General features: G+C 39.7%; 3 protein-coding genes across 5 annotated transcripts; 1 reads left to right on the top strand and 2 right to left on the bottom strand.

Annotated features, from left to right (window-relative positions):
* Positions 1 to 935: 935 nt before the first annotated feature.
* Positions 936 to 6,089, top strand: klhdc10 (kelch domain containing 10). 2 transcript variants are annotated; one of them, XM_044022686.1, is made up of 9 exons: positions 936 to 1,168; positions 2,414 to 2,635; positions 2,751 to 2,905; positions 3,051 to 3,199; positions 3,270 to 3,354; positions 3,542 to 3,608; positions 3,684 to 3,731; positions 3,824 to 3,963; positions 4,063 to 6,089. In XM_044022686.1, exons 1-9 carry the CDS (start codon positions 1,093 to 1,095, stop codon positions 4,270 to 4,272), a joined length of 1,152 nt encoding a protein of 383 aa, XP_043878621.1. In that variant the 5' UTR covers positions 936 to 1,092; the 3' UTR covers positions 4,273 to 6,089. The 2 variants fall into 2 exon arrangements, with proteins under 2 accessions (XP_043878621.1, XP_043878620.1); XM_044022685.1 differs by having other exon boundaries at positions 936 to 1,183.
* A 201-nt stretch (positions 6,090 to 6,290) lies between these two features.
* Positions 6,291 to 14,071, bottom strand: cax1 (cation/H+ exchanger protein 1). 2 transcript variants are annotated; one of them, XM_044021494.1, is made up of 20 exons: positions 13,904 to 14,071; positions 12,692 to 12,868; positions 11,571 to 11,701; positions 10,643 to 10,745; positions 10,428 to 10,544; positions 10,295 to 10,356; positions 10,013 to 10,201; positions 9,752 to 9,937; positions 9,506 to 9,605; positions 9,231 to 9,372; positions 8,938 to 9,121; positions 8,692 to 8,791; positions 8,448 to 8,566; positions 8,269 to 8,306; positions 7,946 to 8,187; positions 7,497 to 7,633; positions 6,997 to 7,091; positions 6,811 to 6,889; positions 6,588 to 6,696; positions 6,291 to 6,487 (listed from the first exon to the last, which is right to left on the bottom strand). In XM_044021494.1, exons 1-20 carry the CDS (start codon positions 13,977 to 13,979, stop codon positions 6,414 to 6,416), a joined length of 2,460 nt encoding a protein of 819 aa, XP_043877429.1. In that variant the 5' UTR covers positions 13,980 to 14,071; the 3' UTR covers positions 6,291 to 6,413. The 2 variants fall into 2 exon arrangements, with proteins under 2 accessions (XP_043877429.1, XP_043877430.1); XM_044021495.1 differs by having other exon boundaries at positions 8,060 to 8,187.
* Positions 14,072 to 15,968: 1,897 nt separating this feature from the next.
* smo (smoothened, frizzled class receptor) lies at positions 15,969 to 25,318 on the bottom strand. The gene is made up of 12 exons (XM_044021493.1): positions 24,396 to 25,318; positions 23,010 to 23,209; positions 22,589 to 22,798; positions 22,335 to 22,507; positions 21,145 to 21,364; positions 20,942 to 21,065; positions 20,762 to 20,854; positions 20,107 to 20,215; positions 19,561 to 19,746; positions 18,429 to 18,577; positions 17,856 to 17,990; positions 15,969 to 17,320 (listed from the first exon to the last, which is right to left on the bottom strand). The coding sequence occupies exons 1-12, from the start codon at positions 24,667 to 24,669 to the stop codon at positions 16,710 to 16,712; spliced, it is 2,484 nt and encodes an 827-aa protein (XP_043877428.1). The 5' UTR covers positions 24,670 to 25,318; the 3' UTR covers positions 15,969 to 16,709.
* Positions 25,319 to 26,600: the final 1,282 nt, after the last annotated feature.

The raw sequence follows: 26,600 nt of genomic DNA, 5'->3' as shown, positions 1-26,600 counted from the left end.
TGTGGGTTCAGTTCCTAGGCCCTGCTAGTCTATATTGTGAATGGCAAAACTGTAGTGTAAAGCAATTCAAGACTAGAAAAGATCTATATAAATACAGACCATTACCAACTCTTCTTCCTCTTATTTTATTTGGTAGAAACGAGTAACAATTCGAGGAATTGTGGTGGAGTACAGTATACAATTTATTTTACTAAATGCTGTGGAGTAAATGTAAAAGTAGCTAGAAATATAAATAACAAAGTGAAGTACAGATATGGGAATTTTGTACGCAAGTACATTACAATACTGGGTTTAGTTACACGTACAATAAATATTAATTAATGTCAAACTGTGATAAATGACTTCAAACTGCAGAGGGCATTAGTCATTTATAAATACTGAGTACATTTTACACTTGTTTGGGTTGAGGGTTTTTGATGGGAAAGATTATTAATTTCAATTTCAGAATCTTTCTAAGGACTAGGTATTTAGTGTGTTGTGTTTACTTTATTGTACATGTTAAACAATAATTATTTTACTGTTTGCTTTTATACTTTAGTAGCTTCCGGAACATGTTGTTTCTTTCTTCTTTTTTCAGAGCAAAGTTCAATTCAGTTCAGTTCAGTTCAGTGCAATCCAATTCAATTCAATTCAAATAACTATTTTTCAGTGAGAATACACAGTGTTTCTGTACTTTTGCAATACATAATTTCAAACCAATCACATTTTAGTCAAATTATTCCAACATGATGGGGATTTTTCATTTAAATATAATTTCCATCTCATTGTATTGCATTTTTGAGGGCCCTTGGTAGATATAAATAACATGGAGAATCTCTGCTGTACAAATCTAGAAATTACAAGACTACAGTCTAGACTTGGTTCGTAGTTGTTTTGGAGACAAACCATGAGACGGACACGCGCGGCCCCGCCCATCACTGATGACGCACCGTCCCCAAGTAGCCCTCTGATTGGCTGATGGTCTGACGGCCGGAGGCTAAAATGTGTGGCATCAAAGGGACAAAAATGTGAAATGACTTAAAAGGTTTTACCAGCACTTTAGTAGATGTGGCTTTTAATTTTGATGTGACCTTCTCCAGGACTGGATAAACGATGTCGGACGCTGAAGGTGCTCGCAGTCCTGACCAGCTGAACAAATTCGAGAGACTGACAGGCAGGCCGCCGCACGGTGAGACGCTAGCAGGTTCGTTGACGGCACTGTTAGCAGAACATGCTAACCTCAGATTTGAATCTATGCCAGTTTAAATTTGACCATTTTGTTACGAAGCGCTTGACTACTTGCTACTACCAGTACTGTTGCCGCTTCATGTTTTTTGCTGCATGTAAAAAGAGTAAACGCTGCACTAACTGTCGACATTGCTAACCATGGCATTCGAGCTAGCAACATCAATCATGGTGCTTGTTTATTTATATTTTATTTATAGCTTTTTACAAATCCCGGCTAAGATAGAATCATTTTTACATGTAATTTCTACAGTGAGTGAAATATTGTCTCGAAACTGTTGTCTTTTCAACTCTTTCACTTTGATGGCTTACAATGAATGCATTTAGGTATCAGCTCCTACACTTTAGTTTCTCTTCACAGCAAACTACAATAATAATAATCATAAACGTAGTAAATAAACAAGTAAATGTACTCAAAATTGGCCTGCCTATGTTGTGAGGACACTCACAGACCCCTAACCTTTACCATGTCCCCTTAATACCTAATCTTATTTCTGTCCTCAACGTGTTTGGAACAGTTTTATTATTAATTACTATTGTATATGTATAGTACTGTAGCTCTTCCTCTGCAATACTTGTTTCAGTGGTTCCTCCTTTAAAACTTTTAATTACCTTATTACCTCACGATACATGGTCCACGATTCAATGATTCTGTGATAATCACTGTATATTGCAAACAGTCATATAGTGATACATCATGATATCTGTCTAACTGAAGAAAAAGTCTGTGAGAAGTTGAAAGTGCAGGATTTCTCTGTTTAGTCACAACATGAAGAACAAAGTGCATAAAGTGTATGCATTGAACATGGATGGGCCATCTCTTTACATTACTTTCTCCACCATTTTCCCACTGTAAACTTTCTTCTTCAGCCTAGTAATTTCTGCCTAAGTTTCCCTCATTCATCCGAGTAGTGCTGCCGCAAAGACATAAGAGTATACTCTTATTTTCTTGGCTGTCCTGGAGAGTATTATTATTGTTATTATTATCTTTTAAGGAGCTTTTTGGATTAACAAACAATTCATTTGGACATTCAGTCAGACCTGTATGGTAAATTAAATCAGATTATTTTGGTTTGACCTACTTGTATTGTAGGAAAGTGATGAAAGCTTTTATTGTTGGTTTACTTGTAGATGTTTGCACATGTTTCTCTTTTTGTCTCCTCTGAAAATTTGGATCCTCCATCTCCAGGTTATCGCACTCCTCCTGCCCGCAGTGGGCATCGTTGTGTTGCAGACAACACAAACCTGTACGTTTTTGGAGGCTACAACCCCGACTACGATGAGTCGGGAGGCTCAGACAATGAAGATTATCCACTATTCAGGGAGCTGTGGAGGTACCACTTTGTCACAGGTTGTTGGCAGCAGATTCGAACAGAAGGCTACATGCCCACAGAGCTGGCATCCATGTCAGGTGAAACATTTTATATCCTAATTTTTACAATAATGGAGCTATAGTAAAATGAATTAGAGTCCTGATATCTGTTGAATTTGTATGGAAAATAATTATGTTTATATTCTTTATTCAGCTGTTTTGCACGGAAACAACCTCCTGGTGTTTGGAGGCACTGGGATCCCCTTTGGTGAAAATAACGGCAACGATGTTCACGTTTGTAATGTGAAATACAAGCGATGGTCTCTGCTCAACTGCCGTGGGAAGAAGCCAAACAGAATCTATGGACAGGTAGCTACAGAAATATAGTTTGTATTCCATGTTTCCACCTTCTTAAAAAAACGGGGTTTTTTTATCCAGTTATTGAAAGATCCAATATTTTAACTGCGTTTACTGAGCTACCATATATTAGACTTTATTATCTTTTCTCCTCCAGGCAATGGTCATTATTAATGGCTTCCTGTATGTGTTTGGAGGAACGACGGGCTACATCTACAGCACAGACCTGCACAGGCTGGACCTGACCACCAGGGAGTGGATCCACCTCAAACCCAATAATCCTCCTGACGATCTGCCTGAGGAGCGGTAAGCTGTAATTTTTTCACCTTTTCATTGTTGTAGGAACTCACATGGCTCATTGTTATGCATGTCACAGCTACAGGCATGAAATAGCACATGATGGACAAAGGATCTACATTCTTGGAGGAGGGACTTCCTGGACATCTTATCCTCTGGACAAGGTACTGGGCTTTACACCATGATATCACCCCAAAATTGTGTGGCAACTAGTTTCAAATTTAAAATGTTACATGAGCAAAACTCTAAACAAATTATTTTTTTTTGCAGACAATTTTATAAGAATTAAAAAAAATTCACATCTTTATGAAAGGTCGCTAAAGCCATGGTAAATACACTTTCTATTAACAGGTGCATGCTTACAATCTAGAGACCAACTCCTGGGAGGAGATCACTACAAAACCTCATGACAAAATAGGTGTGTAACCTTTTCGACATTACCTGATATTGTTATGTTCTCAGTCAAATGATTCTAAAATGTTTGTTTTTACAGGGTATCCTGCTCCTAGGAGATGCCATAGCTGTGTGCAAATACGAAATGGTGAGGTGTTTTTTTTAATTATTATTATTTGAAAGTAACTGTCAGCTACTCAGTCTGAACAATATCAGATTGTTTGTTTTTGTCTGTTGCAGATGTATTTATCTGTGGAGGCTACAACGGGGAGTTGATATTGGCTGATCTGTGGAAGCTCAACCTGCAGACTTTCCAGTGGGGTAAATTACCAGCAGTGATGCCCGAGCCGGCCTATTTTCACTGTGCTGCTGTCACTCCAGTAAGTGTAATGCTACCTTTTACTAAACGTTGTGTGCGTCTCAGTCTCTATTTCATATAAAATGTGCATCTTTCTGTCTTCCCTTCACTCTGTCTTTAGGCTGGCTGCATGTACATCCATGGCGGTGTTGTAAACATTCACGAGAACAAGAGGACTGGCTCTCTATTTAAGATCTGGCTGGCAGTGCCCAGCCTACTGGAGCTATGCTGGGAGAAGCTCATCAAGGCTTTCCCCCATCTGTCTTCACTTCCCACCATCCAGCTGCTCAACCTGGGCCTAACGCAGGAACTCATTGAACGCTTGAAATGAGTGGCACAGTGGAGGATGGACCGAGGAATGGCTGATTTGGGCTGGACTTAAGGGGATGAGGTCTGAAAGAGCACAGAAGTTGATTCACGACAAAATTCTTGGGGAAATGCCCTCTCACTCCCCTGCCTAACATAGCCCTGCCTTAAAACCAAAAACAGTGGGGTGCCTTTTTTGTTTTTGTTCATTGTTTTTTGCAGTTCCAGTGACAATGAGGATACAAACATGGAATGTTTGATTCCTGACATGATGCCTTTGTGTCAAGTATGAAATCCTGCTTCTCATCAGCCAAATTGACCGCTGGAGGTACTTTATTTTGCTCCATGTTTTCACAGACTGCCCTCTCCCAATTTATTTTTAACCCACTTTCTCTAGAACTTTTAGGAAATCAATGCAAAGGAAGAATGCATGTATATTTATTTGAAAGACTAGATCTGTTTTGGGGATATTCTCATCACCTGAAACTGCTGTTTGCACACACTGTCTTTACTTTTTTTAATAGAGGGGACAAATGGTTTTAAAAGTGGCACAGAGGGTTTGAAGAAGGCTCATGCCAGTATTTTTGCAAGTTTTAGTCAATTTAATACAAATGTCATAACTTTAATTGCTGTTGACATGCTGTAGTTTTGTTTTTTTTAGTTGGAAGTTTTTTCAGTTTTCTCTTTAAGGTATTCACATTAAACCCATTACTTTGACTGTTTAGCTTATACTTGCAAAATGTTGACATAAATAAAAATTAGACATAACCTTCACTGTCGGGGATATTGAATCTCAAACCTTCAGTCTTTCCTTGTTTTTATATGAATGTGTTTAAACGTGTTTGCCTTGTGGTAAGGAAAACACACTGGAGTTGGTCGTAAGCACTATTATTTGTGGGAAATTGACTATAATCTGAAGAAAGGGTTGATTGTTGGTTGTCTGAGCCCTGGTGTTTTCATTTTACATTGTTACAGTATAGACTAATCTGGGAAAAAAAGGTAAATGGAAGGTGGGTATGTAATGAAATCTTTCATCATGTTTGCTTGCAGCTCTCATTTGTAAAGTAAATCATGCAACCCATCACTGTGAATTTGGTGCTCTTAAAATAAAAAATATTTAAAATGCTTTTATTCAAATAAAGACTTGCTGTAACTGTTAAGTTTACTCCCTTTCTTGTCATTTGTCACAGGGAGTCACTTTAGTAGCAGACTTGTAAAAACATCTGTGTGTACTGTACTCTAGTGCCTTTCAAACCTGATGAAGTTGAAATGTTACTATGATTAGCAGTATTAAGAGCTTTTCATGTTTAGACAAATGCGTTCTATTTTGGAACATTTTATGAATGATTTAAAAGTGAACATTTTAACGACTAAACAATCCAGCCATTAATAATAAAAAAAAAAAATACACCATAATCAGTAAACATGCTGGTAGTTAAAATTATGACTCATCAGGGAGATATAGTTCTCTTCCTGTCAACATTGAGGCAGCACAAAGTCTTCTGAGTATTAATCCTACAAGAACATCTGTACCATTTTAAAGGTCATATTTAAGTGAATTCACCGTTGCCAAATAATACTGCACCTTGAGCAAAGTATGATTATAAATGATGGAGAGGGATGTTGGACTGGACTCCCACAAATGCATGGATTTGCCTGCTTTCTTTCTCCACCCTACCTTTATGTTCAAAAAACAAAATGTGTGCTCCATAATGCTCTTTTTATATCATCATCATCATCATCATAACTTTACTTTGAGACATAGTTCTAAGATGATAGTTGTACAGTAGACTTGAATGTGAATGTCATGTTGGAGTTGTCAATAAAAGTGTTCCGTAAATAGCTCTGCTCCATTTTCTTTGCCTAACTAGTCAACGGCACGATCCACGATACAACCCTTCGTTTTTAAAACTTGTACACACACACTAGATAATGGCTACAATATACACATATGCCTGGTATACACGTGTCCAAATGCCAGTTAAAATAAATAAAATACTAAAACTTCAGATGCATTTTTTTTTCTTTTTTTACAAACTGCATTTATTATATTCAGTACAAACCACAAAGTACACAAAAAATAACCCTAAACAGGCACATTTAATTTTTTTTTTTTTTAACTTTAAACAGCACACAAATATTACATAAATTTCTTGAACAAAGAGATCAACAAGACTGTGGAGAAGGAGCAAAGAAGTAAAGTGCCAAAAGGATGAGGTAAATCACCACAAGAGCAGTGCCTGGAGACAGAACAGTCTATTACAATCCACATTTCTATACATACATGCACATTTATTTTTGATGGTTTTCAAGTGATGAAATCAGTTTTGCTCAACTTACCCTGAAAGTAGTCACATTTTCCATCCATGAAGATGTAATTGACCAGGATGACACTGAAGATGCTGGCCCACAGATGGATATCACTGAACACGAGCACAAATCCAACATCCTGGAAAGTATTACATATCAAAGTCAGCATCACCATGGATGCACAGGGGAAATATTAAAGCTAACAATAAAATAAAATAAAATAAAATAAAATAAAACAAGCATTTAAACTCACATAGAATGCATTGAAGAGGATAAGCAGTGGGATCTGAATCATGCAGACCTGGACAGCGATGCAACTGCCCACCTCAAGGCTGCGGGACCAAACAAAAAACACACAAACTTTGCTGTATTTGAAAGATAAATAAATTCATTTGGTTTCTCATACTGCCACAGTACAGCAGAGAACAGTCAGTCATACCTCAGGCTGATATTGTTCTGCAGAGCAAACTGAATCCCAGTAACAATCTCAGGAATTTCTGGCACCATGGCCAACACTGTGACACCAATGAAGCACTGAAAGAAACCAAACACCACAAGTAAAGAGAAGGTTAGATCAATTATAAAACATAAACCAAGCATTACCTTAGCAGTTTTTAAATATTCTAGCTGCAGTGTGTATTCTTCTTCCTCAATTTAGTCTTGGTGAACACAAATGACAAATCAGTATTATCAGCAGTGCAGGAGAGGGTGGGTGCAAGAAGCACTTATCCAGTTAATCATCTGAATACGCAGGTTTTGGGGGGGGTTTTTTGGAGCAGAAGAATTAACTTCCGAGACCTTTCTTAGGTCTCACGTTGCTTGCACACAGTGTAGCCATTGCCTCTGTGTATTTTAATATAAAACCAGTCACTTACAGTGCCAATCATACTGGAAGGTTTCCATCCTCCAACCTAAATGTCTCTTTTTTGTCTTCTATACCTGTGAGACGGACGAATGGGTCAGAATGGGTCCGATGTTCTCTGTGCTGAGGTCAGCACAACAGGCCATCAGCACCGTGGCAACGATCAACACCGCGAGAGCCCTCCATCGTGACCAGAGGACGACATGGTGACCTCCTGGTGACGTTAAAAAACACACACTTCTAAGACTCACGAGCAGGTGAGTTTAACATTTCTGACTTACCTTGATGTTGACGTTTAAGTTTCAAAACACATCCATTCACGATCAAAGCCGAGACTTTCTCCTGTAACTTCACCTCTCTCACTCTCTCGTGCTTCAGAGCGTAGACATGCACAACAGGCACAAGAGGAACATCTTTCCTTTTTGTAACTCCCCATGCATGCGAGCGGGTTAATGTGGCAGGCAGCAGGCAGTTAGGACCGCTACGATAAACAGGACATGCTCACACACCACACACACACACACACCTTCTGCGACCTCGCTGGTGGTTAAAATGCTGTCATTTATACACGCGTTGGCAGCATACGGATGACCTGCAGTAACCGGGAGGCAGGTGAGGACGTCCTCTCGTGTGTACTGACCATGTGCATGGCCCCCGTGGCCGTCACTGATGTGGACATCATAGATGTGGGAGTGGGTCTTCAGTGTGAAGATGAGGCCTATCAGGTAAGCAGCAGGCAGTAGCACAGAAATGGTGTACACCAAAGGCCTGAAAAACATGGGTTTTATCCCCCACCATTAATAGTAGACAAAAACACAGCAGAATCTATTCGAATTCATTCATTCTTACTCTATATGTAAGAGAATGGTATGTGCGTCAGTTCCAATCTGAGAATAAAGAAAGACAATGAAAAGTTTAAAAGTTATTTAAAGTAAAGTTTTTAAATATTTTCTGAGAAAAGTTTGCAAAAACAAGCACGCAAAGCACAACGAAGAACAGGTACAAGTTACTTTGGAGAAGCTTCCCACCGTGTCATAGTGACAGTCCTTGCAGACTAAGGGTACGCTGACATTGCTCGGGATGCTGGTGCAGCTCTCACACACCAGATTACCGAACGTCTTCGAGAAAAGGGTGGGAGCAAAAACACCTGTGGACACAACGTGTGCAGCACGTGGGTCACATGTTGAATTTGATGAAATCTTGGATTGTGCTCGTGGCTGCTGTGTGTACACACACACTCACACACAGACACACACAGACACACACACACACCTCCGATGGATATGAAAAGCAAAGCCGAGCTCACTCCAGCCGAGCGACTGTTAAACCGCTGCTCCCTGTGTTTGATTCCACCGATGATCATGCAGATGCCCTGTGCAGGTGACACACAACACACATGACCAGAAGATGGATGCAAGAACACACCCAACCACATCAGACCTGAATCTCATGGATGCAAAAATCAAGAAGTTAAAGTGTCAGCTGCCCCACGATCCTTCCTGTTAGGCACTCACTCACAGGTATGAACAGAATACATCCAAGCAGGGTTCCAGTGAGTGCCGATTTAACGATCTCTTCATAACACTTGTTCGAGGTCTGGTATCCCTGGAGCAGTGCTGTAATGTAGAACGTCATCTCAGTGAAGGAGCCAAAAGTCGCATTCACCACGGCTCCCACTGCAAAGTTACTCTGTGCAGAAATGCTGTGGACGCACGCATGCGAGAGGATAAAAACAACAATGCATGACAACGCAAAAGGCAATCAAACAATAAAGAAATAAGCCAGAATTTGCAAAAGGAGCTCACACGTACCTGGCGATTCCCATGCCGATATAGTAAGACAGAGGAATGATGGAGGTGATGGCTGTCGCAAACTTTGTCTCCGCACTGAAGTAATAGTGGTCATGGTCAGTATAGCCAATAATCAAAGTGATCAATACCAGGGGAAGCAGGTCTGTAGGGAACACGGACTTAAGGAGAATAAAGAGACACCAGTACTGATGGTTATCCGGGCCTCCTTGACCCCTGCACTCGACCATTACAGCATATGAAGTCTGTGAAGGTCCAACCACCTTGAAAAAGGATACTGAGAGCAAAGATGTTGATTCCATGTACAGTGTATTTGCAGTAATACACATTACACGCCTGGTAGCAGCACAAGGTCACTCTGTACTCGTATTCAGTCGTCTGGAAGACGGAGGATGAGACATTCAACATCGAGATGGTTAGGGATATGACACACATTTATAAATTGAACACACATTATTTACACAACGCAAACGCAAGTGTGTCCAGTAGAAGAACACCGCTCGCATCCATCTCACACCCTGTACCTTTGACCGCTTGCGGATGGTGACGTCCTCCGGTGCCATGAGGAGGACGGTGGTGAGCGTGCGAGCGTTCATCTTAGCAACTGGGATGGTGAAGATCAGCATCCAGGAGATCACGCAGGCAAGCGAGTGGACCACAGCCAGCACAGGGTAACCCAGCAACAACCAAACATACGTACTGACGCGACACTGCAGGAGGCGCACGGAGAATGATTTAAATGAAATCAAAATGTGTCGTGATAATGTTTATTCTGCCTTGCGTACCCAGTGCTTTGACGTGGTTTTAGTCGGTGGTTGTGGGACGGGAATGTCCAAAGAGACAGGGGAAGACACGAGAAGGGGCTTTGTATCCTTGTCACTGGTGAGGTCCCTGCTGTCCTCGGTGTCCCCCTCTTTAATTATAACCTCACACTTTGGCAGAATCACAGTGGATCTCTTCACTTTACCACCGGCCTGAAAAAGGACATGAAAGCATATTGGGAGATTTGAGGCTGAAGCGTATAAAGCTTATGAAGTATTGTGCATCATCAGAACTCCAACTATCACCTTCTCTATTGTCTTCTCAAAGGGCCAGAGAAAGTAACAGGCCATCTTGCAACAAAGTTTGCCTGGAAACAGGAAAGATGTTTCACATCATGTCAATGTGCCGACACAGCCATTCACAGAGCAGCACACGTACCATAAGGAGCGCCGACGACGGTTAGAAACATGAGAGCACAGAGGAGGAAGTAGAACAGAGATATCCACCATCCAAATAAAAACACATAAATGATGTTTCCAAAGGTAACCACCGAGCCTAAAAGAGAGGAGACATAACATTCAGGTTACTGCTTCCCATTTTACTTTACAACAACCACCTTATTTTGTTTTTATAAAATAAAGAAAGAGAAGGACCTTTTAGAGGCTTGGCAACACTTAGATCAGTGTACAGCTCTCTTGAGGATCTTTCTTCAATGGGCCTCTCTGTGACGCTGCCTTTCCACTTCCTGAAGCCAAACTACAAAAAAACAACAATAAAACATTCAATAAATATGCTGCACTGATGCAGAATGGTCTCATAATGTTTTACTATGAGAACTTCAGATTTAGGAGGAATACATCAACACAAATACACAAGATACACAAATACACAAATATCATTTGAATGAATGTGCCCTTTATAGTACACAGGGAGCAGGTCCTCTTTGTACAGTGGCCCATCTTGGACAAATCAAACAGAGGGAGGGCTTTTTGTCGTCATTTTCAGAGATTGGATCGTGTTTACAAAAAGCTGCCACCTTATTGGTCTAGCACGGTCACATGACGGCTTTCCCACTTTTGGACAAAATCTCACTACGCCCAGAGCAAACTACTGCAGATTCAAAACACTGATCACTGATCAAGCTGGTGTTTTCTCTCCTGCTGGTGTTTCGGGATTTGGGGTCTTGGGTTTTGCATGGTTTTGTTTTTGCAGCGTGTTCACATTTTGTTTTTGAATCTGCAGCGTTTGTGAATATACAGCTCGTTTCTCCTTCTGCATGTGTTCCGGGTCATTGCAGTGCCCCCTGTCCCTTTTGTCATCTTTTGTAGGCATTTAATTTGGGAGTAAGTGTAGGTATGATGTTGCAATATGCAACTTCACCTCTAGATGTCACTAAATCATACACGAACATGCTTGAATGTAACTTCATTTAAAAAAGGGTGGAAACTTTCTTTCACCTTTTAGGATTAACTCATGTCCAGAATAAAAACAACCCCAGGGAGGACTTGTCAGACATCCTGCGACAATAGTCTTTTTTTTTTTTTTTTAATTCTACAGTAAATGGACCCATTCGTGGCTCACCTTGTAGTTGTTGGCCTCCCTGTGAGCCTCCACTTCATTCTCAGCTCTGATGGTGGTCTTTGTCGTGGCTTCATGCCAACCTTCCTCTGCGTACTGTGAGGGAGGAGTGGAGCGGGCCGAGGTGCCGTGTCCTGTTACACAAATCACAACCGTCAGTTAAGTCTTTGCGGGTGAGGCCAGAAGAACATTGTCCTAAATACAGCAGCAGATGACGATGATGATGATTATTTCCTGTTCCTGCAGTTTTCACTTAATCTCCGTCTATATTTGAACACCTCCATCAAACTACATGGGAATATCATTGTTAAAAAAGAGTAAATATGTGGAAATCTACAGAAGAAATAAAGTTTAAACTGAGGATAAAGCAGTAGACAGCGAGTGAGTGGTCCTTAAAAAACATTTTAGACAATTGTAAAAAAACAAAAAAGGGAAAAATGACATGATTTGGTTCACATTGATTTGACTGAGTTTTTAAGTTTTAGAAAGAAGGGAAAAGAAGGAGAAAGGATCAGAAAAAGTTCTTGACTTGATCTTCCACTTTCATACATTCAATTGTTATCATTTAAATGACACGTTACTGTCATTTCTGTTTCGTTCGCCTTAGAAACTAAAACAAACATATGAGATCTGATTCAGTTTAAAACAGAGCAAATAATATTCAAAAGCAAAAAATAACTTACTTCCAAATTTAAAAAAAAGACGTTGTTTTAAGAGAGTCAGGCGGGACTAAATGTAAAAATGCAGCGTACCAGGACAACTTTAAAAAGTATGTGTGTTTAGATCTCGGGGGTTGAATGAATCAGTTTAAAAGAATATACTAAAAAACTAATTTTAAATAAATATAAGGATGAAGAACAGCCGTTCTTAAAGCCAGACATATTCTTGTGTTGTACTTGTATAAAATACAAAGTAAATATTTAGTAGAAGAAGTAGTCTATAAATTGAGTTTGAAGTTTATACTTCGGCCTACTCCTTTTCAAACATGTGACCAGAATGAAAAGGAAATGTGTTTGAAATAAAACCATTTATTCATGGTATCATCATACCGTCAGTTCATTTTGTAAGAAGGGTTTCTATGGCAACGATGCTCCTTTCTGGCTTCAGCTACTGTGTCATTTTACCTCTGTGCACAGCGAGGAAGCCTTTGGGCGAGTAGTGGCAGAAGTGCGGCGCAGCAGCTTCCGGGGAAGGCGTCGCCACCGTTCCCAGCTCTGGATGATGGGGGCCCACACAGAGTCTGTCCGTGTGGGGCTGTCGCTGTGGAAACCGCCGATGCTGTTCAGGATCAACATAGTTCTCTGAATAAGGACATGGCATGGAAAAAAAAAAAACGATTAAAGCATATAAACCCCACTGTTTTCAGCAGTGTAACAGAAAGTGAACACAGAGGTGATGCATTCAAGGTGTGCAGGACAACACGCATCCAGGAGAGACGGCCAGAGGCTCTGCCGTGGGAAATGTGTGTGACTAACAAAAACCTCCTGAGAGTCATGCAGAGTGTCCTCTCCCCCTGTCCCGTCAACTGCTGCCAGCCAAGACTGATCCTGTTAGCCATGCATTGCTGCGACACACATGGAAATAAGCACATTTTTGCAGAGTGTGCTATGATTTATAAATAAAAATAGGAGGCACTGAGACTGCAGCTGCTAATGTGGGTCATGAGAAATCGACTTTTCGGGTAGATTGAAGGATGTGAAGACACCAAATACACACACACACACACTCACATTAAAAGAAGACAATATACAGTAGGTTAAACACTCAAACTACCAGAAATGATGTATTATTTGCATATAATTTCAATAAATTAAGTACAATCTGAAAATAGATATGTAATGTCAATATAGGTGATAGTAAACAACTGGGAATTCTAGTGAGAAAATGTAATTTGTTTGTTTTTTTACTCTATTTTTAATTCATTCATCTACATGATCCAGTGTTGTGTATGTGAATATCAGGCTTCTCTGAGGACAATTAAAGTTGTAGTGTAGTGTAAAATTGGCCAATCACTAAGGTTGCAATTGAATTATTCTATTTATTATAGTTTTTAAACGCAATACATAACTGATAGAAGGAAATGCATGGCCTCAGAAACATCTATAGTTGCTCATATTCAGTGACGTGCATCAATCAATGCCTATGATGTCATAAACCATCCTCACCTGGTACCTGTCTGTCTGTCTGTCTGTCAGAACACTATTAAATATAGTTGTTTGGCGAGCAGGTTTTAGGTAAAACACAAAATAAGAACAACCTCTCTCACACATGCTGCTGCAGTGAATGTATGTCATGAATAATAACCTTTTTTTTAATTTTAAGTTGTTTGTTCTCACCTGAGGAATCAGCGGCGGATCTTCTGCGAAGGTTCTCCACCTCAGCAGGCACCAACAACGACTTCCTGTCCGACATGTTGTCTGTTTACCACTCACTTCTTCGCTTCACTTGTCTTCACTTCACCCCGAGTGTTGCTCCTTAATCGAAGCGTCGAGCTTTCCTGCGCTCTTTATAAACTGCGCACACACTGCGCAGTGACTGCGCACTGACGCCCGGAGTGGGTGGGGAGAGTTTGTATTCATTTACATACAATTCAACACGTTCTAAACATTTAAGCCCCACTTCCTTTCAGCTCAGCTCTGAATTATGTCCATTAAAGATGGATATACTTGGAAATTAACTTATAATAATAATAATAATTATATATATATATATAATAATTATCGTATATATATATATATATATATATATAATATATAAAAGGAAATTTAAAACTAGACGTGGGATGATGCCACTTTTCTGTGTCTGATATCAATATCACAAACTCTGCTCATACTGATATTAGTCCGATATCAGTCATTTTAGAACACTTATGAACGTATGAAGCTGTTAACAACACATTTCATGAGTCATGTCAAACACTTAAAAAAATATAGTTCTCACAAAAAAGAAGAAATAAACAGCCCAAAATATGACTCTTTTATTTAGATATATTTATATAGATTCCTATTTGAAAACTACATGTGAAGTTTTTGCAAAAATTAAAACTGTGGCAGAAGTTTACAAAGAAAGAAAATTGATTAGTCTATCAATTATTTCCACAAATCTCAAAAGGACAAATAAGCACCTAAATAATTCACTAAATAATCCATTTTCAGAAGAGTTGACCATTAATTCAGAAGCTGATGGATCGATTACTTGTTGCAGCAATACTGGACAGTATAGCACCATGGTTTTCAAACTGTGGTACGTGTACCCCCAGTGGTACCTGAGCTTCCTGTTGGTACCTGGTACCCTATATATATATATATATATATATATATATATATATATATATATATATATACACACACAGGGTGTGTGATCGGGTCATTTTGACCAGAGTGCGTAGAAAATGAAACAAATAAACAAAAAATGATTATAACGTTGGGGAGAACATCTGAGAATCACTGTTAGAATATAGAACTCACACAAACATGACGGCTTACTTTTATTTTCATGAAAAACATAAACAAAACAAAACACTTGCTCAATAAAAGGTGACAGTAAATGTGTTTTTTTCTTTCTTTCTTTTTTACACAGCGAGCAGACGGAAATCAGAAAGCAACACTGAAAAAGGTCCAATGATACATTTTTGATACCATTTACTAACAGACGATTACGTTTAAAGGAATAAAAAGTAACATACTTCTCTAATTGTCTTTGAACGCAACACTTTCGGGCAGATATGATTTTACTATATTGTGGATTTCATAGTGGAGCGCTAACTACTGCTAACATAAATAGTCCTCTGTCAAACACTTGTCACGCGAGTAACTCGACATATTCAGCCGTTTCATTGGCCAAGTCCTGATCTAGCACAGTCTACTGAAGCCTCATTTACTACAACGAGAGTGAAATGACAACACAAAGTGATATTTTGGTAACAGCACATCAGTATCAAGGGATTCATTAGAGATCTGTACAAATAATACCCTTATTGAGAAATCTATGAACAGCCTATGTACAATAAACACATTTAAGGAGGGGTAAAAAGCCACAGAACAATAGCATGTGTTGTTCAAATTAAGGTAGAATATATTTCTGTGCTGACCGCAGTGTAAAAACCACCAGAAATTTGCATTTGGACTGTAAAGAGGAAACCGCACATGAAGCCCAGTTTATAGTGAAAATAAACAACAAGGAGAAACACGGCTGTAGAAAAATAATCCTATAAAAATAATTGTACAAGGCAAAAATCCTCTTTTTTTCATTCTGTAATATACAAAGAGAAGTCAGTCAGTTTGTTTTTACCTAATTTAACTGCAACAAGTGTTGGTTTTGTTGCACCAGGCAACAGATGACGTGTTCAAGCCACATTTAGTTTTTTTAAATGGCGCCAAAAGAGTGAAGTTGATTCATTAATGATTTGTCAAACTAACATTTATTTTAGTGTGCACTCGTTTAGCAGTAATATTTATTCTAATAAAGCAAGGGGGGCGTAATGGTTAGATAACACTCTGTACATAAACACTAACACTTATGGGCTAAATAGTAGGAGGAGGCTTACAAACAATAACATATAATACAAGAGGAGAACCTGTGTTTGAAAGCAGCCTGTAGTTTGTTTTGTTTTTAAAAAAGGTGAAGTATATAAGTCTGATTTTACGGAACTGGTACAATTAGAGGTCAACTATTAAACTCTCAAACAGTTTCATAGCATTTCACCTAAAAAAACAAAACAACTTAAAACGTAGCACCCACTGTGTAAAACATTGAAATACGAAACACTGTCCGTCATAAATGTTGTCATGTGACTGACAGCTTATAGGGTTTCAGACTATATATAATGAATATATATATCGTTCCTCGCCACGTACAGTTTAGCTGCCTCATGTCTCATCACTGTGGCGTTACCGTTTGAAATGATAATGACACAAATGACAAAAAAAAGTCTTTTACCTTAACTTATTCACAACATATTTTTTTCATTTTATCATTTTCCTTTTTTTTCTGTAAAAACACAAAAAAAGAAAATGAACAGCTCAGTTCCATCGTGACGGCTGGACGTCATCATTTGGGTGCACTTTAATAAGGATTTATAAGAAGTATCCAGCACTTTTTTTTAATAGCTTACTGTCTGTGTACCGCAAAGGAAAAAAAGTCTTAAAAGTCAGAGTCAGCATCCATTAGCTCCGCCTCCATTAAATTGGTCCGGGAGTGGATTGGTCCATAGCCAGTCCTCCGGCCCGCTGGAACTCGGGCCACATGGGCCAACCTCTCTGATAGACCGTCTGTAAGATCCACCTCTCGAGGGTAGTGAGTAGATCCGTGATGCTGCCAGGAGGACGTCAAGGGGGGACAGCGTGGGCCAAGACCCAGATCCTCTGGACGATCACTGAGGGCCAGACGATTGGAGCGCAGGCTGCGGCCGTAGCTGACGTGGTTGCTCTGGTAGGGCGGGTAAGGACATCGCTCCTCGCAGGGCAGAGGGTGTGAGGTTTGGAAGTCTGGGTAAGAACCTGGCAGGACTTCCTCCTCCAGCTTCTGCTGCTCCTGTAGATTGGCGACCAGGCTCGGGTGACAGGGCAGTTTCGGCAGACGAGGCACGGAACTGCGGCCGAATTCGCGCTGGCGATACGTCTGGTGATCCGCCCCCTCTTTCACCGGACGCACCTCCTTCTTCCTCTTCTTTTTCTTCTTCTTCCTCTTTATCATCTCGGGTGAAATCTCGGCCTCCACCATCCACAGTCTGTTCCTCTCCTCAGGTGGTGGCACTGTGGAGAAAATGTGATCAACCTGTTATCTCACTTTCTTACGTATATCCATGTACATTTTATGTGCTTGAAATTCAGTGTCTTTGTGTGTTACATTTCCTTTGCTAAATGTTGCCGATTAACACATGTTTTCCAGATTTTTAAGTCTTTCCAACTGATCTACAGTTCGGCATTGTTCGCTTTGATTCCTGTGTCGGACGCCGCGCTCATGACTCTCTTAGTGACGACACGCTCTGACCAATCAAAATACCATTTTAGATCAAATACTGTCCCGACGTTTGCAGATCATATTCTGCAGACTGAGGAAAACATCTTTGTTTCTCACAAATCTGCACAAACATCACACAGTAATCATTTCAAATATCTTATTTAAATGAAAATGGGAATCATTTTGTAAAAATTACCATTCCCTCTGATATCACAAATAATTGCAACGAGATATTTATTCAAAATCTTAACCTCTGAACCCTAGGACCAGGTACGATTGCTAATAGAAAAGCATGTACTGAAGTAAGTATAATATCTCAGTTCTCACCTGGTGTACCAGTAGGAGTCACAGAAATGTCCTGAGGCAGGATGGCCCCTCGTCGAGCAACGATCTTGGTCACATGCTGCGCCCATGCTGATGACATTTCATTGGAGGGCTCGTTGAGTTCAAAATTGATTCCAGCTATGAATGACAAAAAAAAAAAATCATTAAATTCAACATACTCTTACAATGGCTCCCCTGTGGTGCCTCAACAGCTCTGAACTGCTCCAAAGTGAATAAACGCGGCAGCTTATTCAGCCGTCGTTCACTTCTCAGCAACAGACCTAACAGTCGCCTCTGATCGCGCAGCATTTAAGCCACAAAAAAACTAACGTAGAGGCAAAAATAAACACACTGACACAAGGACGTTCATTATTTCATCAGTACACAATTTGAGTATTGTCATGGTTGTGGTTTCAATAATTCACCACAAGGTGGCAGTGCAGATGAGGCTTCCAACGGTTGATAACTCACTCCAAAGAGTGGAGGATGAAGTCAATACTCGTAGCATCAAAGACTAATTAAAATAGTCTTCTCTGTATAACAAAACAATGAGTTAATGTTTTATTTGTCACTCACCCACTGGGCCGTCATGTGACACCGTGTGCATGCTGAACGACAGCTCCTTCTCTGGGTCCTTATGGAGCTCTTTCCTCATCGCAAACGCCTTGGCGATCATCTTGCTCTTCTTGATCCGCTTGGGTTCGTTGTCACTGCGGCCGATAATCCTGACACGAAAACGTGAAGCAAACGAAAAGAGTGATTAACAAACTCACCTCACGGTTAGAACCAGGAAACATCTTACATCTTTGTGTGGCTACTGAAAACCATTGATAAACCAGACTTAAAACTAAGAACAACAATTCCAAAGCTGGATTATTCAGTTCTCTCCTCCAGAACACAGTAATATGAGTGTGAGTGTGGTTATAAATCCAGGGATTTAATCCTGAATTATTTGAAGATTTTGGCTAAATATCTATGCTTCAGTGTTTTCAACGCTGACATCTGAGCTTTTGAGCTTCACTGTCTTTTCAACATCAAAAACGACAGAAAAAACAAAAGAGTCCAAGAATTCAGCACAATAAATAATAAATAATTGTTCAAATAAATAAATAAAATCAAAAAATTGAGCCAGCCACAAAATCAATGGACAATGGGCACAACAAAATACTGCCATCTACCAGGGAAGCTGATATATATAAATAATAAATAAATAGATAGATAAATAATGATATAACAGTATTACACACGTGATAACATATTTATATGGAGGATAAAATGTCCAAATGTGACAAATTCACTTTTGTAAGCGCTTCACAAAATCCATGGCAGTCTTTACACACCAGAAAGACTTGTTTCTATTTCTTATCATTGTCAGATTTTGCTTAGAAATGCTAAACACACACTTAAACAACACGCCTGATTCGTCACTTCAGGGTTGCTGTAGAAACATGAGTCCTTGAGGCACAAGCCTTGTCTAAAAGGACCTGTAAAATACTTATTCTAAGGCTACAAACAACAAAAAAGTGATTGCACACATATACATGCATACTTAGGGTAAGTATATTCATATATACTTTATATATATATATAGTTTCTGCAGTTAAAGAACCTCCCAAATGTCATTAATGTGACATTTTCTGGGTACGCAGCCACCATATGCTCACACTTGGTGAGTGAAATGATAGCTAGATAATGAAAGATATCTCACTTGCACCAGGTGCGTTTCCAGATCAGGATGGTGGCTTTGGTCCAGACCCAGGTGCTCATAGCGATTCCCGTCCCAAACATGGAGAACAGGTTGATTTTCTCCACCATGAGGCTCGGCCGGTTCTTGATGGTGCATTCTGGGATTGGCTTGTTGGTCTGAGAGGCGATTGTCACGTTGGCTTCACACCTGTGGGAGAATAACACAGACGCACGATCGGGTCAGTGTCCACACGACGCTGCGTGTGCGTGGTTCATTCAAACGCTGGTTCTGGTGAATGAGGACGACTGTTGCATGGCCGAGCAGGAAAGAGCTGTTTACATTTTTGAGGCTAAATTAATTGCACTGCAGCCAGTGTCAACACTGTGGGGGGACAGGGCTGCATTCACAGTCGTGAGTTAAGCAGTGGTTTGGAATCTTACCACAATCACGTTTTGTGGATTTCTGCATATGATTGGATGCAAAGGGGGTCTATGACGGCGGAGTAAGCTGTGAAACAGACAGGTGTGAAACCTCTGTTTACAAAAGAAAGCAGAAAAGAAAACGTACAGCACATATTCCCTGAAGCTCCTCTCCCATTCAGCCTGGTTAAAGAAGTCGTAAAAGTGGCAGCCGAAGGTGATGAGGACAAATCCAAAAGCGAGGAACCCGAATATGCCTGACAAAAAAAAAAAGAAGCAGAGTGGTGAAATTACATTTCAGCACCAACACAACTCGTACAGAAAAATGAAAATGATTGTATTGATTATTCCTCTCATTCTCAGGATAGTTAATCAGAATGACCCACAGTGAATTCTGGGATATCCTATCAGTATAACAGTTGTGTACAGTGTGTTCTCTGTGATCAATGACAAACTGATACTGACACATTAAACACGACATTTGTTTATATTCAACATAAACATGTCAGGACTTTTTCCACACTCTCTCTCCTCAGTGTACAAACAGACAAATCTGGTTTTCTGGATCATTTCACATTTTTTTCGGTTTTATTGTCTTATTGCAATTTGGATGAGTTATCTTGATTTTGTTGTGTGTGTGTGTGTGTTGCCAAGGACACCCTTGGGAAAGAGATTTGCAATCTCAATGGGATTATTCTGGTAATTCTGGTTAAGAAATAAAGGTTCAATAATAAATACAACTCTGAGCTTCAGCACTGGTTAAAAATCATAGAAATGGACAAAAAAAACAACTAAAAACATACCGAGTCTCAGCATGGTCTCGTTAATTTTGCTCGCTGCTTTCTCACTCAATAATCCCGGGTGGTTACTCTTGATGGAGAACAAGGTCATGACGCCTAAAAACAGAGAAACTCACTAAATTAAATCACTGTGACAAGATCAACTCATGCCATGCTGCTGCTGCCGTGTGTGTGTGAACTGACCCCGAATGAGGAAATATCCACCGACAACAAGCACAACACCGATGGGTGCCAACACAAACCCGGCACGGTATCTGTAGTTTTTGTAGCCGACGAAACAGATGCCGCTCACGGAGTCTCCGTCCACCTGTGGAGCAGCGGACAAACAGTTTCACTCACTGTGGGAACGAAATGAACGCATTAAAACAGTCAAGTGTGAGAGTCACCTCGGCGATCGCCAGGATGGCCACAGTGAGGATGAAGGGGACGGACCAGGTGACCATGTGGAAGTAGGAGGTCCTGCCCGACAGTGGCTGATGGGTGGTGCCCAGGGCTTTGAAGGACGTGTGCCAGGCATACGTCAGCATGACGAACCAAATCACACCCGACATCAGCGAGTAGTAGACAATGATGAAGATGGTGACGCACGACAGTGTCTCTGAAGAGCTGCAGACAAGTGGACAAACATGAGTGTGACTTTACTTTTTGTATATTTGCAGTTCAATGAAGATTTGAAGGCGGAGTCATCACAGTGGCCGCACAAAACTGCCGTGACTCTGTTTTATACATATATACATATATATATATATATATATAAATAAATGATGAGGATTTTAGACATTTCCTTGTTAAATGATGAGGATTTTAGACATTTCCTAGTTAAATGATGAAGATTTTAGACATTTCCTTGTTAAATGATGAAGATTTTAGACTTTTTCTTGTTAATGAAGATTTTAGACATTTCCTTGTTAAATGATTTTAGACATTTCCTTGTTAAATGAAGAAGATTTTAGACTTTTCCTTGTTAAATGATGAAGATTTTAGACATTTCCTTGTTAAATGAAGAAGATTTTAGACTTTTCCTTGTTAAATGATGAAGATTTTAGACATTTCCTTGTTAAATGATGAGGATTTTAGACATTTCCTTGTTAAATGATGAGGATTTTAGACATTTCCTAGTTAAATGATGAAGATTTTAGACATTTCCTTGTTAAATGATGAAGATTTTAGACATTTCCTTGTTAATGACGAAGATTTTAGACTTTTGTTAAATGATGAGGATTTTAGACATTTCCTTGTTAAATGATGAGGATTTTAGACATTTCCTTGTTAAATGATGAAGATTTTAGACATTTCCTTGTTAAATGATGAAGATTTTAGACATTTCCTTGTTAAATGATGAAGATTTTAGACATTTCCTTGCTAAATGATGAAGATTTTAGACATTTCCTTGCTAAATGTTGGGAGATTAACCCACGTTTTCAGGATTGTTAAGTCTTTCTAACTGATGTACAATTCGGCATTGTACAGTTTGAATCTTGATTTCTGTGATCAAACACAGACACGTGACCGCTTCACTCCTGATATATAAATCCATTTCATAATTTGCTTTAACTGTTTGAGGACGCTTGCTTACGACGGCTCTCCGAGGCGCATGGTGTTGTCGCTCTTGCACACGATCTCGTCGCGCGCTCCGTCGAGGAACTGTGCCAGCCAGCCGATGCTGCCCACAAAGAAACAGGCGTTGATGTAGAAGAGAATGACAGCTGGGTAGCGGTTGGAGTTTTTCCAGTCAGCAAGAAATGTAGCCTGAGAAAAAAAAGAAAAGGTAAAAGTTAAACCTCAAGATCAAAACAAGTCAACGATTGAAGGAGTGTACTAGTGTTTCACCAGGGTGAAGAAGGTGCAGAGGAGGGTGATGGTGCCGAAGTAGGCGATGTAGATGTGCATGTCGTTGTGCTCGGCCTCAGTGAACAGAGGGTTGTCACACTGGATGCCGCAGCCCTCCACGTCCTTGTACCAACTGGACTGAATGTCCGTCTTCACCAGAGGAGCCTCACACTGACCGGATGTGTTGAACTTCAGCTTCTGCACCTCGTTCTGCACAGGGAGTCAGTTCACTTCAGTCAGCACATATGTAAAGTCACACCCAAACTTTTAAACTGAGGTGTGAAAATGAGTGACATTCAACTGGTAAGACTGCAGCTCGTAAACAACGAAAGACTCCTTTGTTCCCGCTGGAGTAATCTACGGTGGCCTTTACATACCAGAAATGACACATTTTTATCCGCTCACGTAGTAAATTTCGTACCGAACATCCGACGGGGAAGTGGTCACATTTAAGGAAGTTGGGCCAGCCTCTCTCCTGGTCCACGATGCTGCACGGCCGACGCGTGGCCAGACACAGACTCTGGCTGGGCAACTCCACGTGACCGTTCTCACACTTGGGCATGTAGACGGCACAGAGCAGCGGCTGGATGACCGACCAGCAGCGAGGAGCGTTTCTTAGTCCTGAAAAAAAAAAAAAAAAGAGTAAAAACAGTTGAGCGTGAGAAAAGATGATTTTCAAAGGTCATGGCTTGTGTGTGTGTTAGAGGACAGTGACTTCATGTTATTACAGTTTCCTAGACCCCCAATGTCTTTCAAAATACAGCGGTTGACCAAAATGGGTTTTTCTATAGTGGGAGCAGCCGTTTTTCTGGCCGTTTGATATAAAAGAAATATAACAAATTAATAATATAGATAATAATGCACAAAATTGTCCACTGTGACACTAGTAGATAGAAAAAACACTAAATATTATAAATGAAAAAGCAATCAAAAATTATGATTTCTTTAAATGACTGTTTGGGTAAAAAAACAAAGTTACAGTGCACTTTTATCAGCATTTATCAAGTTTTTTGGAACACAAGTGTCTAAAAAGGTATATTCATGTGGCCAGTGCAAATTCTGAGATTACAAAAATCTGCTTGATGGATTAATATGTTGACCTCTAATAGAGGATGAAGATATTTTATTTTATTGACATGAGAAGTGGAGGATAAAGAACTTAATGGTAGAAAAACGATCCCAGAAGTGATAAATAATACAGGGAATTTAGTAAAGACTAGTCTGCATGATACATGACAAACACAGTCTGAGAAATAACCTAAAAAATAAAACTTTTAATAACTAGATTCTGGTAATTCTTTGTATATTGTTGTGTATATTTAGCTTTTGCACAGTTTACATTGTATACATGATTCTATATTATACTAATTCTTATATTTAATAGTGTTTTCACACTTTTTTTAAAGTTTATAAGTATTCTTATTACTATATAAATAGAAGATTCAGTCCCTCTAATGTGCTACAGTCACAGCTGTCAGTCACTGACAGGTCATTGTTGAATAATCTGTCCTGCAGCAGAATAATCTGCACCTTGTTTTCCTGTATTGTTCCCCACACTCACACCTATGAGTGAGTGCTTTTTGTTTCCTTTAAAAGGCCTTTAACCCTTCATTTCCTCCCAGACTCCTCACTCCTCCTCGCCCATCACAGCCTATTGTCACTCCAATTAACACTATTAACACATTAAAGCGAAGAAAGCACCTACACAGGGACCAAATATGGGATTACCACAGTGTGTCCACAGTGTTCTGATGCTATTACAGGATGATCATAACTATAGAAATGTCAGACTAGAACATCTTCTTACCAGACCACATGGTCAACTTCTCAAAGGCTTCTTCTTGTGTGGTGGAGTCTTCAGCCAGGACCAGAGAGGTGTGTGTGTAAGGCAAAGGCGACCCCAGACATGTGTTGTACTTCAGGGCCTCACAGGTCGTCGTCTTCTTGCAGTTGTCCTCAAACATGGTGCCGTTAGGAGACAACACTGCCCCGCAGCCGGAGAGCCAGGCAGCAGCAGCAGCGAGCAGCGAGCACAGCATCCAGGGAAATCCAACAATGGAGCTCCAACTGTGGGAAGACATCTTGGGAAGCAGGATAAAAAGTGATTTACTTAAAGGAATTCTTCAGTTCTAATGACCTCGTTCCCAAAGAGTTCCGGAGAGGATGATTCCCTTGTTTGGTTTGAAATGAGTCTGCAGACGCGGCATGTTTGAAGAAGATCTGCGCTGCGCTTCAAAGTTTCGTCTCCGGGCCACTTCTTTTTTTCTTTTCTTTTTTTTTAGTCTGCACTTCTTCTTTCTCCTCCGTTTCTTGTTGAATCCGCTTATTATCCAGACAAAAAAAAGATTAAAAAAACACAGGCGCTGAGTTGACTTAAGATGAAGTCTTCATTTGGTTAAAAAAAAAAGAAAAAGAAAAAGAAAAGAAAAGGCATGAAGGCCAAGGAAAAAGTTGCAGATTCGCCCTCCCCCCACTTCCAAAAAACCTGCCATGAAAAAGTCTGGATGTGTGTGTGTGTGTGTAACCAGATCTCCAGCTCAGAAGCTCCGCCCTCTTTTTTCCTCCACAGCCCCCTCTTTTTAAACACAGGCAAGAAAAAAAACAACAAGATGATAACTGCTCTTCTACATCTTTGTACATGAACACAGACGTGATTTCTCCTGTGTGACGCGTCTGCTGAGGAGCTGCTGAAGCTCTTGTTGTTGTGTTCCCTCCTCTGGTATGCACATGGTCGAGCCAAAGCAACACAACTCTCCCTCCCCTCCCATCACATCACATCACATCCCATCATCCCCCTCCTCTGCAAGTGGAAGAATGTGTCTGAAACAGCTCAGACTCTGAAAAAAGTCCAGTCTCTCATGTGAGAAGATGTTTGTTGGAGTGTGAAGGTGATGTGACCTTTAGTTTGGACCTCAAACAAATATCTGCTTTTCATGGAGCACTGAGTTAAATGTACAAGAAATGATTGAAAGACAAAATAAAGGTAGTTTTCTCTTTACAAATTGTTGTTTTTCTTCTTCCATACAGTGCTTAACAAACGTATGTCATGAAAATAGAAAAATACTAATGCAACTATAAATGTTATTGGTAGTTATTCGGCAAACAACAAACTGAATTCAACCTTTAACTGTAATTTGACATTTTAAATCAAGAAATAATGATGTAAACAAACCGCATATGTGAAAAATTCATGGATAAGAACAATAATAATAACATTTTATCATTAAAATATACGTCTACATGCTGGTGTATTAACCATAACAGAAACAGCAAAAAAGACTGTATGTTCAAAACTGATCTTAATAAACTTAAAAACACTAAAAACACTCGGGCAAAAGAAAACTGATAGTTTTGATGGTTTATTTAATCCAATGAAGCAAACAAACAAATGTGTCTCCTACTAGCTTCCTGCCAGTGCCCGAATAAAGATATAAAAAAATAAATATTTTAAGCAATCTTAAGCGATCTTATTAAAAACAGAACTATAATGTAAACAAAATAAGATACAGTAAACAAACTATTCTAAGACTTACTAAAGAACAAAAACTAATAATAAATAGCTCCAACAATTACCCATGCTGTTCATTTAGTGTAGTTAATCACCAATAAATGTTAAATGTATGAATCTCAGTGACACACAGACGTTTCTCATTCATTATTCATTATTATTATTATTATTATTATTAGGTTTGAATCTTGGAATAGATCAAAGTTCATTTATATAACGCACTTAAAAACAAATACTGTGTAAAACATGTAAACAACAAGAAGATATTTGCACCGTATCTGTTCATTCTTAAATATTTTTTTCCAATAACTTTAACTATAACACAGCATCGTAAACAGAGTTCATACACGTGCTCTCTGTCACTCTCTGACTCCATATCTATTAAAAACTGCAGGAGCCTTTATTTTGAAAATACAAACATGCTATAATATAGATAAGAGAGCATGTTTTGAGAGCATGTTTGAGATGGTCATGGACAGAGCTTCCTCTCGTCCGGTAAAGGTG

The sequence above is a fragment of the Solea senegalensis genome, linkage group LG3, assembly GCF_019176455.1.
Source record: "Solea senegalensis isolate Sse05_10M linkage group LG3, IFAPA_SoseM_1, whole genome shotgun sequence".
Taxonomy (NCBI): domain Eukaryota; kingdom Metazoa; phylum Chordata; class Actinopteri; order Pleuronectiformes; family Soleidae; genus Solea; species Solea senegalensis.
Note: the sequence above shows the minus strand (reverse complement) of the source record. Positions and strands in the feature narration are given on the sequence as shown.